The 14,076-nt window shown below is 41.9% G+C and overlaps 1 protein-coding gene across 1 annotated transcript in view; it reads right to left on the reverse strand.

Moving 5' to 3' along the window:
* Nucleotides 1-5,648: 5,648 nt before the first annotated feature.
* ST8SIA2 (ST8 alpha-N-acetyl-neuraminide alpha-2,8-sialyltransferase 2) overlaps nt 5,649-14,076 on the reverse strand; it is a 510,945-nt gene continuing 502,517 nt past the window's right edge. Inside the window, exon 6 of the mRNA XM_040342364.1 lies at nt 5,649-5,795. Coding sequence (XP_040198298.1) covers nt 5,723-5,795 — 73 coding nt within the window. The 3' untranslated portion in view covers nt 5,649-5,722. The remainder of the gene's footprint in view (nt 5,796-14,076) is intronic.

Consider the following 14,076-nt stretch of genomic DNA (forward strand, 5'->3'; position numbering starts at 1 on the left):
GGACAGCTTTACCACGGATGCCTGCATACTTAGATGCGCCTTTTTAAATCATCAACCACATGAGTTGCTAAATGTTGTACCTTCATTAACTACTTAAGACCCGGACCATTATGCAGGTTAAGGACCCTTCCCCTTTTTGCGATTCTGCACTGCGTCGCTTAAACTGATAATTGCACGGTTGTGCGACGTGGCTCCCAAACAAAATTGGCGTCCTTTTTTTCCCACAAATAGAGCTTTCTTTTGGTGGTATTTGATCACCTCTGCGGTTTTTATTTTTTGCGCTATAAACAAAAATAGAGCGACAATTTTTAAAAAAATTCTATATTTTTTTACTTTTTGCTATAATAAATATCCCCAAAAAAGATATAAAAAAACATTTATTTTCCTCAGTTTAGGCCGATACGTATTCTTCTACCTATTTTTGTTAAAATAAATCACAATAAGCGTTAATGCGATTGGTTTGCACAAAATTTATAGCGTTTACAAAATAGGGGATAGTTTTATGGCATTTTTAAAAAGACTGCGAAATTATGGCGGTCACATCGGACAATTTTGACACATTTTTGGGATCCATTGTCATTTTCACAGCAAAAAGTGCTATAAAAATGCACTGATTACTGTGAAAATGACAATTGCAGTTTAGGAGTTAACCACTAGGGGGCGCTGTAGGGGTTAAGTGTGACCTTATATGTGTTTCTAACTGTAGGGGGTGGGGCTGGACGTGTGACATCAGTGATCGTCTTTCCCTATATCAGGGAACAGACGATCAGTGACATGCCATAATGAAGAACGGGGAAGGTGTGTTTACACACACCTCTCCCCGTTCTTCAGCTTCTGTGACGGATCGCGGGACACCGGCGGCAATCGGGTCCACGGCTGGGCTCTTAAAGAGGACGTACAGGTAGGTGCCTGTGCCCAGCCGTGCCATTCTGCCGACGTATATCTGCATGAAGGGGTCCTTAAGTGGTTAAATGTAACCATATTGCTACACTTAGAAACGCCTCTCCTCTCTTTTATACTCTGTAGCTCCTGATGGATTTTGCTTCTAATCCCCTTGTGGAGGCTTCCATTCATAGATGGACATTTTATGGTTACACAACTTATCACATCACTATAATCTTTTTATATGGACTATAAACTGAAGGACTTATGAATGAATGGTTGTGGAACAAATTATCTGAGTTTCCATTATTTCTAATGAGAAAATTTGCTGCAACTACTCTAATGTTTAAGATGCCTAGACCTAAAGCATCAGTGTTGGGCTTCCAGAAATACATGGCTAGCCATCTTCCTGAAGTGCAATAAAACTGTCAGATGTAAATAATATAGATAATATCTGACAGGTTTATGCAGGGGCGGACTGACAACTCATGGGGCCCCCGGGCAATAGAAGATTATGGGGCCCCTGGGCTTACAGATGGCCACCACGCCAGGAGGCAGTGCAGAGGCGGGGCAGCTAAAATCTCGGGGTTTTCACATCAAAAGCATGTCGGTTTCGGACATATCAGAGACAGATGTAGATTTTGACATACTGTTCCTGGTTTTACTGAGCCTGGCAACCCTGATGGGGCCCCCTTGTGGCATAGGGCCCTCGGGCAGTGCCCGAGTGACTTAATAGTCAGTCAGCCCCTGGGTTTATGGCTCTGCTGGAGCCTTGACTAACACTGGGGGCTGTGGGAGAGGAGAGAGAGAGGCACACAGTGCAGATATACTGGCCCCTCCCCTCTGCTACCCATTCAGAGAAGCCTTTGTATTTTGTGAATGAGTTCACATAATATAAAGGCTTCTGTGATTGGGCAGGAGGAGAGGAGGCAGGCATAGACGCTGAAATTACTAAATGTTGAAGGTGCTTAGACCTGAAGCATCAGCGTGGGGCTCCCAGAAATACATTGATAGCCATCTTCTGGGAGTGCAACACTGACATAAAACTGTCAGATAAAAATAATAGAGGTGAGCCCAGGAGATGTCATGCAGCTCCTTTGACTTAAATCATACTATGCCTTCACTTTTTAAAAAGGAGCTGAATTCCTGGAATTCAGCTGTAATGTTTTTGTGTGTGCTTTCTATAATTTCCTAGGAAGTGGAAGTTTTTTTGGTTGCATCCTACACTGCTATAATAATAGACGTAGGAAGGTCAGGATTCTGTGTCCTTGGAGTCCGCTCTATGATTGACACTGTTACCTGCTGCTACATAGTTGGTATATGGAAATTGGAACACTTGGGAAATTGAGTAACACAAAAAGGTGTGACTTGTGTAATTAGTCACACAGCATGCCTGGGATGGGTAATAATGGACAACTATGCTGGACTGGTTACCTATGACTAATTTGTAAAAAGAAGACAGCTCAATTGCATGGAAAAAGAATTGATTTCTAAAGGAACATTTAACAAGTCAGTTGAGCTGGCCAGATAGAATGAAGCAAGGTGCTAAAGTCAGTGAAGGTGTTATCTGTGACAGTAAGGCATGATAAGAAAAATGGAAAACTACATATATCATCTTCCAGGAAATGTTCAGCTTGGAAAACAGTGTCAGATTTGTAATATACTCAAAAAAGCTACAGTTTTGTGAAACTCCAGAAAAAGGTCACCATCACATAGAGAAATGTAATAAATATAACAGTCAAGCATACAACTAATTGCATTGAGCTGGGATATAATAATACACAATAAATGTGTTTAATGTCAAGTACAATCTTGGCTATGTTACAAGATACATGAAAGGAAAAGCTAAATGTCTATTTCCAAGAGGAACCTGACTGGCCTACTGATCGCTCTGCTTATTTATATTACTAAATGACTTAGGGCCAGATCCACAAAAACCCGGCGCAACGTAACTTTTTCAATTTAAGTTACACGGCCGGAAAATTTCTACCTAAGTGCTCGATCCACAAAGCACTTACCTAGAAGTTTTCGGCTGTGTAACTTAAATCCGGCCGGCGCAAGGCGTTCCTATTCAAATGGGGCGAGTCCCATTTAAATTAGGCGCGCTCCCGCGCCGGCCGTACTGTGCATGCTCACAGCGTCATTTTCCCGACGTGCTTAGCGCGGTTTTACGTTGCGGCGGGTTTTGAGAATCGCGATGGGCGTAAAAAATAAATAAATACGAGTTGCGGCGGGAAAAAAAAAATAGAAAAAAAAAAGACGGCGACGCGGGACAGAAGGGTCTACTTTTACAAGGCCTAAACAGTTTAGGCCTTGTAAAAGCAGCCCTAATTTTACGATTGCAAACTAATACTTACGGAGAAAAAACGAAGCGTAAAAGCTATGTGGAAGTGCTAATTTGCATACCCGATGCGGCATTTCGACTCAAAATGCCCCCAGCGGCGGATGCGGTACTGCATCCTAAGATCCGGCAGTGTAAGTCCCTTACACATGTCGGATCTTCTCCCTATCTTTTGGAAACTGATTCTGTGGATCAGTTCCAAAGATAGAAACAGGGATACGACGAGCCCACTCTTTTTTTTTAAGCCAATTAGAGCCTTTGGGGCAGATCCACATACATCTGCGCCGGGCGCAGCGTATCTAAGATACGCTACGGCGCCGTAACTTATCTTTTTTATTTCGAATCCTCAAAGAATTCGCGCCGTAAGTTACGGCGGCGTAGTGTATCTCTGGCGGCGTAAGGGCACGGAATTCAAATGGATGTAATGGGGGTGTGTTTTATGTAAATACGTTGTGACCCGACGTAAGCGACATTTTTTTTAACTGCGCATGCGCCATTCGTGGGGGTATCCCAGTGTGCATGCTCGAAATTAAACCGAAACCAGCCAATGCTTACGACGGTGACGTCATTCTATGCAAATTCCTATTCGCGAACAACTTATGCAAACAGCGTAAAAAATTCAAAATTGTACGCGGGAACGACGCCATACTTAACATTGAGTACGCCTCAGAATAGCAGCTTTAACTATATGCCGGAAAAAAGCCGAACGCAGACAACGGAAAAAAATGCGACGGACGGACGTACATTCATGGATCACCGTAACTAGCTAATTTGCAAACCAGACGCGGAATTCGACGGAAACGCCACCTAGTGGCTGCCGAAAATCTGCACTTAGGATCCAACGGCGTACTAAGACGTATGCCTGTCGGATCCATCCGAGATGCCGTCGTATCGATACGACGCGAGAAATTTGAAATTACGCCGGCGTATCAGTAGATACGCCGGCGTAATTTCTTTGTGGATCTGCCCCTTTGGCTCTAATCATGTGCTTCAAAAATAAAACCCATTGAAATCCATGCGTCTGTCACCCTGCATGCAGATTAGGGGCTGGGTGCATGGATTAGGGGGGCAGTGCCCCTGCGCCCCTTATGGGTGGGCTGCTATTGGTTTTAGTAAATATAAACTGCTAAATACCCTTTCTCATCAGCAGTATATAGCAGTCTTGTGACTTCTATTAGTGTCTAGTTAAAGTTTGTAGGAGGAGTTTTCATTCTCTCATGATTGTCTTATGAGGATGCAGGACCCCTAACCCTCTGTCTGGACAGTGCTGGTCACATGCACTCTCTCAAGGGAAAAAAAACTCTATCAATACACACCAAACAGAGCATGTTCAGCTTGCCCCCTAGCCTCTGTACTATCCGGAGATGGTTTGGGGACAGTAAAAGAATGGGAGGATCAGAGGAGATGGGATCAAAAAGATTTTACACAATGCAGAGGATAAACCCCTTAGGTTGCACAGTGAGTATAACAATCATGCTTTACTGCATATACACACACAGGGCCAGATTCACAGAAAAAGTACGCCGGAGTATCTGCTGATACTCCGGCGTATTTTCAAATTTGCCGCGTCGTATCTTTATTTGTAATTCACAAACAAAGATACAAAGGCTTTTGGCTAAGATCCGACAGGCGTACGGCTTCGTACGCCTTCGGATCGTACGTGTAATTCTCCGGCGGCCGCTGGGTGGAGTTTGCGTAGTTTTCCAGCGTTGGGTATGCAAATTAGCTGATTACGGCGATCCACGAAGGTACACGCGTTCATCGCATTCTCTTACGTCGTCGCTAGTCGGTTTTTCCCGTCGTAAACTTAGGCCTGCTATTTCATGGCTTAGATTTAGAACAGCCATGTTAAAGTATGGCCGTCGTTCCCGCGTCAAATGTAAAAATTTTTTTTTTGCGTAAGACGTCCGGGAATACGAAACAACGTAGCGCACGTCGCCGTTCAAAAAATACGTCAGGGCGCCGTAATTTCCCGCAAAGCACGGTGGGAAATTTCCACATGGAGCATGCGCAGAACGTTCGGCGCTGGAGCGCACCTAATTTAAATGACACACGCCCCATTTGAATTAGGCGGGCTTGCGCCGGACGGCTTTACGTTACACCGCCGTAAGTTTACACGCAAGTGCTTGGTGAATCAGGCACTTGCGCTGTAAACTTGCTGCGGTGTAACGTAAAGACGATACGTTACGCCGCCACAGATCTCTGTGAATCTGGCCCACTGATTTTGCTGTTGTGGGTTTAGTAACACTTTACTTTTTAATATTCAAAGCAAATTCATCCATGTCTCTATGCTTTTTTTTGTCTAAATAAATGTAAAAAAAAGAGAAAAACAAGTAAATATAAATACAAACAACTGAATTAAAATTCACAATATTTATTAATACAATTTCTTTAAATAGACAATAGTGTACAATATATTAAAAAAGGCAACAAAAGAAAATGTGCATAGATTCAAAACAACCACATATAATAGTACAGAACATCTTCAATGCCTAACGCTTACAAAAAATTCCAACGCATTTCAGCGCAAGAGTTGTAAGTCTTCTTCAGAGGGTTGGTGTGGTGGTAGGATCTGTAATATAAACACATGCGAATAAACCAAACCAAAAATACAAAACATAATAAGAAAAAATTTACAATGTCTAAATATGAATGTAAGCTAGCTTACACATATAATTACTGAGCAGAACATGATGGAGGATGGATGCCTTTACCAAGAGTGGTCACATGACAACATCCACTATAGCACAAAGGATGCAATAAACTCCCCACAGAATAACCCAGCAGATCACTTAACCTCCCTGGCGGTATGATTCTGTCTGGAATTACGTACCAAAAGCGGTACAATTATTTTGCAAGGAAATTTGGCGTTTTATACTGTAGGCCTGTAATTCTTAGGAATAACTCACTTAAATCTGACCAAACCAGAGTCTTGTAGGCATCCTGGGTATGATTTTTTAAAAAAAACAAAATTATAAATTATAATATAATAAATAATTATAAATAATTATAACAAATAATAATATAATTATAATAAAAATTATTCAATAATCAACTCAAAATCACTGAAATTTGCTCAGTTGCAGAATTGTCGCTGTCATTACTTTTATTTTTTTATGACGTATTTCCCCACAAATCGCTATCTCACAATTCTGCAAGTGATTATAATTTATTATCGCTGTTTTCTAGCTGCTCTAAAACCATTTTTGACATAAAGGGACACTTTTGGACAATCTACAGTTTGCAGGCAGAAAGAACAGTTTTTATTATATAAAAGTACAGGGCACTGGGCAGACCACTAGGGACAAGGGGGGTGTGTATTTTTTACATACAGTACTGTAATCTATAAGATTACAGTATACTGTATGTATAGTGTTTGTTTACTTTTTTGAATTTGGCGCCGTTCTCCGCCCCCGTGCGTCGTAACGTCGCAGGGAACGGAGATCGGCGGCACGCGGGGAGACTGTGAATCGAGCGAGGACCCGCTCGCTCACACAGCGGGGAGGCATCGTAGGATCAAGGGACAAGGTGAGTAACTTGCCTGTGGATTCAGCGAGCAGGTAAGCCGTGCCGCTGCACACTCTGCACGTCCACCGCGAGCGTGACTCGGGGATACTGTTCTTAGCATTAAAAATCCACCCCGAGTCACGCTCGGGTTTACCGCTAAGGGGGTTAACCTCCCTGGCGGTATGATTCTGTCTGGAATTACGTACCAAAAGCGGTACAATTATTTTGCAAGGAAATTTGGCGTGTTATACTGTAGGCCTGCAATTCTTAGGAATAACTCATTTAAATCTGACCAAACAAGAGTCTAGTAGGCATCCCGGGTATGATTTTTTTTTTAAAAACAAAATTATGAATTATAATATAATAAATAATTATAACAAATAATAATATAATTATAATAAAAATGATTCAATAATGTAATCAACTCAAAATCACTGAAATTTGCTCAGTTGCAGAATTGTCGCTGTCATTACTTTTATTTTTTTATGACGTATTTCCCTACAAATCACTATCTCACAATTCTGCAAGTGATTATAATTTATTATCGCTGTTTTCTAGCTGCTCTAAAACCATTTTTGACATAAAGGGACACTTGTTGGTTGCTATGGACAATCTACAGTTTGCAGGCAGAAAGAACCGTTTTTATTATATAAAAGTACATGTAGGTCACTGGGCAGACCACTAGGGACAAGGGGGGTGTGTATTTTTTACATACAGTACTGTAATATATAAGATTACAGTATACTGTATGTAATGTGTTTGTTTACTTTTTTGAATTTGGCGCCGATCTCCGCCCCCGTGCGTCGTAACGTCGCAGGGAACGGAGATCGGCGGCACACAGGGACACTGTGAATCGAGCGAGGAGGTCCCGCTCGCTCACACAGCGGGGATGCATCGCAGGATCCAGGGACAAGGTGAGTAACTTGTCTGTGGATGCTGCGAGAAGGTAAGCCGCGCCGCTGCACATCTACCCCGAGCGTGACTCGGGGATACCGATCTTAGCATAGAAAAACAACCCCAAGTCACGCTCGGGGATACCGCCAGGCAGGTTAAGGTTCATGTGGGTGTAAAGGTAGGTGTCCCAATACTTTTGGTAATATAGTATAGTGTTGTTTGAAAAGATTCTAATTTAAATTAAATTAATGTTTAGAAACATTTTTCTCCTTGTAAATTTCAAACCACTTCATTGTTTTCTAAAGGAGCCGTTTGTTCCTATATTAGTGGTTATATTCAAACCCACACACATAGGCTGTACAATTCAAAGATACAAGGTGTTGCTTATATCACAGAATATATAAATATATTTTATGATTTTAGGTTAGATTGTCCAAACAAATAGAATAACCCCCATAGCAATATTTTCCTTGTAGACTTTCAAAAACAATCTATTAAGTACTTTCATCACATGTGGGCGACTTTATAAAATACACAGGAAGAATTATTACCATATGTGCCATGCATAAATATTTAAATGGGACATTTTATCATCGTACACTTGGAAATTTGACATGAAAGGCCATTGTTTACCTCCCTAGGGGATAACAAGTCTTCAGTTGTTTAACCCACAGCTGTCATGCAATATATGTGTGAAATAATCTGTTTCGAATGCCAGTAGATTAATTCAGCAAATGGATGCTCAAACCCAGGCACTTTAACAGCACGACTTTCCTGTAAGAGAGTATTTAACAACAGTGTTTAAAATTATTTAGCCAAACTTCTTCGTAGCACAGCATCCTGTGTTTTCTTTTATTCATTTATGTCGTGCCAATAAAGTCTGCAATGTTTGTAAAGGGCAAAAAGGAAAAAGCAAATAGCGCAATGCTAAGTGGGCATTTCTAAATGTCTATGGTTCAGAAAGGTGTCAATTAATTATAATTGGTCTGCCATACTTCAGCTCTACCATGGCCCCAGTTTGCAGTTTAAAATACCCTGCTATTTTTCCTCCAATCTCACAAAGGTTGTCATTTGCTTTCATATCAGCAAAAAAAGGCTATGCATCCTAAGCATATGATTCTCCACTCTTGTGGACTGAATAAAGCATAGCTGAAATGGTATTTAAAAAAATAATTCACCCCAATAGCCACTCTACATAATCTTGACCAACCAGGGATTCTATTTTGGTTCCCCTGGAGTGGCAAGGGCACAAGACCCAATTTGTCCTAGATCAGAGACGGATGAGAAGACTCTGTTATGGGGAGGATCAGGGCTCAAGTCCTGCGGGAACGCGTGGGAACGGAGTTCCTGCAATTTTTTTCACAGCAGGAACTCAGTTCCCTTTGCAGGACTAGAGCAGCCGAGCCGCCCGAGCCAAACCTTCACTAAGCGGCGATGCCCAGCTCGAGTCACTGTCAGGGGCAGGCGAACCTTAGTAATCCTTTATGTTGGAGCTGGGGTGGCTCAACGCGATTGGCACTGCGCTGACATGTGAATTGAGTTTGGTGGTCTCAGCCCGGCTCCCGGTGGGTGTGCTATGCGAGGTAAGCCTGCGCTTAGTACGCCCACCCCCCTCCCACAAAAACCACCACACTTACACGCACTCGAAATTTGGTTAACATGCACGCACTTTGACCACGCGGTCTCTAAAAAGAGAGGCGAAGGACTAACGGGGCTGGTTGAGCGGGCTAGATCCTTTCACTCCTTTATAGGGAGTCCCTCTGCCCCGTTGGGCTTCAAAGTGGAGCAGGTAGGGCGGGCTATGTGGGAGGACCCCCTCACACACCCGCCATTGCCACCCGGGGCATGGAGAAAGGTGGCAGATTGCCTCTGGGGGAGGCCTGCCTACTCCCAACTCCTGCAGTCCGGCTCCTCTCTCGAGTACATGCACAAAATACACTTAAAAAAAAAATTAAATAATCCTTTATGTTACTGGCCGCTTCCTGTATATGGATTCATCAGGTAGTGTGCGGGTATTCCGTCACTTCCTCGATGCCGCAATGTCCCCTGGGAGCTTTTATCATTGTTCCCAGGAGACATTGCGGAGGTCTGCCGCAAGTTATCGTGGGATTTAGAAAGAACTTGCGGTTTATTTATTATGCATATGAGCGTATCATTTTTTTTTTTGGTGGGGGAGTGGATCTTGGGTGGGAGTTCCCACACTTTTTTCCCCAGGACTTGACCCCCGGGGAGGATGATGTGATGAGGGACTTTGATTTGATTGAGAAACTCTGATGTGATAGGGGGACTCTGTCATGGGGATACTCTGATGTTATGGGGGGCTCTAAGGTATAGAGGGGATTCTGACATGATGGGGGACCTACAACCCTGTGATGGGGGGGGGGCACTGTAGTGATGTGGAGCCTCTGATGTATAGGGAAGACTTTGATGTGATGGGGAAATCTGATGTGAAGGGGGATCTCAGACAGAGCGTGGGCCTCTGATGTGAAGGGGGGACCTCTGAAGTGAAGGGGGATCTCTGATGTGAAGGGGGACCTCTGATGTGAATGGGGACCTCTGATGTGAACAGGGGACAAGGAGGAGTTTTAGATATGAAGTTGATTTTATCATGGTGGTTGTGTGCATTTTTTCCAGACTCACGTTTTCCGTTGATGAGTAACATTTACATTTTTCATATTTTAGACTAGGGTTCCTTGAGATTTTGCATATTTATAAAGGGTCTGTGGGCAGGGTGCCCCCAGATCCCCCCCATGTGAATAAGTATGAGATACATAGTACCCCTACCCATTCATCAAAAAAGTGTCAATAAGTAATAAAAACAAAGGGAGAGTGACAATTCCTTTATGAAAAAACCTGGTGGCACCGCCCCCCCCCCTTTGACATCACAGACTGGTGCATGCTGGGTTTGTGATGTCACAAGGGGGCGGTGCCACCAGGTGAGATCACCAGGTGGTCCCACCCTTATCTATATAAGAACTGTCAAGCGGCAAGTACAGGCATTCAGTGGTTTGCCTTGCTGGATGGCGGAGCAATTTTTATCTTCTTTTTTTGGGTCGGCGGTGCGGCAGGTGGCGTAATTGATGATGGATCTACATTGGGGGGACACTGTTTTTTTTTTATTTTTTAATAAAGAAATTGTCAAAAACTGTCTGTTTGTTTTTATTACTTTTTGACATTTGTTTGGTGAATGGGTAGATGTACTTTGTACCCCATACTCACTCACATGGGAGGGGGATCTGGGCTTCCAGATTCCAATAAGCCCCCTGCCTGCGGACCCCCACAACCACTGACCAGGGTTCTGGAGATGAGGCCCTGGTATGGACTGGGGGGGGGGAGGGTCAACGCTGTTTTTTTAAACATTTTTATATTGCCAGAAATGGCATTGTATTGCTGTCAATTTAAATGTTATTCCTTTTTTTTTCTTTAGAATTTTTTTTTTTGCTGCAGCATGTTCTATACATGGTTTGCATCGGGGGAATCCCACACTTTTCTTTTTAATTGTTGCTTGTTTTTTTTATCATGCACCAGTCAACGGGGAACCCGCTGACAGCTGATAAGTCATCTGCTGGTAAGGACTTGGCGGCCGGCTTCCCGGCCCGCTCCTTAGAAACCAGCTCAATGCGGTAAATTACTGCATGAAAAAATGCGGCAGTTACCTCTCAATCAAACAAATACCACATTCATTATTTATTTTGGTGCAACTGTGCACGGTAGCCAAACAGCTTCTAACTTCAGCTTGTTCAATTGAGCTTTGACAAAAAAACACTGGAATCTGATTGGTTTCAATGCATAGCTGCACCAGATTTTGCACTCTCCAGTTTTAGTAAATCAACCACACTGTATCAATCCACTCTGCACATCCTCAGTTGCTCTCTATTTTTAGGCACTGTGTCGAATTTGTAGAGGCTGATCTACTTACAGACTAAATAATTACTGCTGCTCAGGGGCTCTGGGCCTCTGCAAAATGGCAGCCTCTGGTAAGTAGGAACAGGAGCAATGGTGGATGCAATTTAGAGCACACACTAATTTTGGTAGCATGATTATGAATGTGAAATGTATGTTCCTTGCTAAAGAACATTATTTTATCAAACTGTTATGAGTAAAGTTCCACTTTAATTACTGCCCACTTTAACATACCACACATCTACTCAAACTCTAGTAAATTGTTACCCTCTACAGAGTCTGTGCTTACTCTACACTTTGTTCTCCCATCCCTGGCAGCCTCTTGGGTTCCCCTTTTTTACCTTATTCTTCCCTTCCCCCACCTTCCACTGTTCCCTACCTGAGTACTGCCTTTGCACAGTACACTTTAGACGTGTGTGGTTCCTTTTGTTCCAAATTAATATTCTGACCAATTGTTTGTTATTCTGAGTTTCGGATATATCTGAATAACCGAATTACGGTATAAACAAAGTTTACCGAATGCTCTGAATACCGAAATTAAATTCGTCTGAATTTCTGAAATTCAAACTATAGTTTGAATCAAAATTGACATCGAATTCCATTTGAATTTGAACTGTAAACATATTTTTTAAATCAAAGACTGTGTGTGTTATTAGAGTACCATTTTGAAATGATGCTGTTTTTGTTAAGCCAAAGGTGATTTAAGGAGCCATTGTAATCATTTGATGAAGATTTTTCTTGTTTGTTTATTTTTGCCACATTCGAATCCCAATTTTTTTTTAGTTTTGACCGATTTAAAATGTATCGATTTGAATGTTTCGAATTGAAAAAAAAAAAGGTCAATTAGAAGAAAATTGGAAAAAAGACAAAAATAATTCCGAATACGAATTCCAAATACAAATCCCAAATACGAATTGAACGAATCAATCGAATTGAACTAAACTAAATAACTAGATCAGCAAATCTAAACTAAACACATTTTTTCATCATGCACATGTCTAGCTTATATCTCTTTATTCAATGTTTTCTATGTATCATTTCCAAGTTTCCAACTTTCCCTTTAAGGGAATATGGATTTGTTTTTTTAACTCTTCTTCTATAGTTGATACTTACAGCTTTATTTCTACAGGGCTATGCATGAAGGCCTCCCTGTTTATTTATTTTGTTGCCATCTGAAATCCAGTGACATCACTCCTCAAGATTTATCATGGCTTGATGGGATATGTCACATTTATTGTTTATTTACAGTAATATGTTCTTATCTTATGTAGAGCTACACTCAATAGGATTGATTTACTAAAGGCAAATATGCATGTTCACGTTGAAAGGGAGTTTGCCCTTTATAACATAATTTTCCCTTAGCTTGGTGGATGCGGTGAAAATGTATTTTTGCAAAGAATACCCAATGACCTGCAAGAAAAATGTAAAAAACAGAGTTCCCCTGCTTAACCACTTATAGGGGTTGTAAACCCTTGTGGTTTTTCACCTTAATGCATTCAATGCATTAAGGTGAAAAACCTCACATAGTGAAGCCCCCCCAGACCCCACCCCATTTTACTTACCTGAGCCCTGTCTTTTTCACCCCAGGGACAAGCCCACCATCTATGGCTGGTGTCCAGTGTCCTGATTGGATAGATTGATACCAGCGTAGCCATTGGCTCCCGCTGCTGTCAATCAAAACCAATAAAGCAAGCGCTTGGAGCGGGGTCGAATCCTGCTTTCTGTGTCAATAGATGAAGAAGCAGGAAGGAGAGAGCTTCTCCAACAGGGCACTCGAGAAGAGGAGGAGCCACCACTGAGGGACCCCAGAAGAGGAGGATTGTGGCCACTCTGTGCAAAACCAACTGCACAGAGGAGGTAAGTATGACATGTTTGTTATTTAAAATAGAAAAAACAAGTTAAAATTCTTTTTTTTTGCTAGAAAAATTACGTGGAACCCCCGAAAATGTTTTACACTGTCCTTTTAACCTCCCTGGCGGTATGGTTATGTCAGGTTTTTGATGCTGAATGCGGTACAGTTGTTTTGCATGGAAATTTGGCGTTTTATATTGTAGGCCTGTAATGCTTAGAAATAACTCACTCTAATCTGTCCAACCAAGAGTCTAGTAGATATCCCGGGTATGATAAAGTTTGAAACACTAAATCATTAATTATAATATAATAAATAACTATAAATAATTATAACAAATAATAATAATATAATAATAATAAAAATTATTCAATAATTTAAATAAAATCAAAAACACTGAAATTTGCTCAGTTACAGAATTGTCGCTGTCATTACTTTCAGTGTTTGATGACGAATTTCCCCACAAATCGCTATCGCACAATTCTGCAAGTGATTCTAATTTATTATCGCTGTTTTGTAGCTGCTCTAAAACCACTTTTGACATAAAGGGACACTTTTTGGTTGCTATAGACAATCTACAGTTTCCAGGCAGAAAGAACAGTTTTTATTATATAAAGGTGCATGCAGGACACTGGACAAACCACTAGGGACAAAGATGACCCGGACGAGGTGCGAGGGGGGTGGGCGCCTCTACCGCCAC

This window comes from Rana temporaria, chromosome 3 (genome assembly GCF_905171775.1).
Source record: "Rana temporaria chromosome 3, aRanTem1.1, whole genome shotgun sequence".
NCBI lineage: Eukaryota > Metazoa > Chordata > Amphibia > Anura > Ranidae > Rana > Rana temporaria.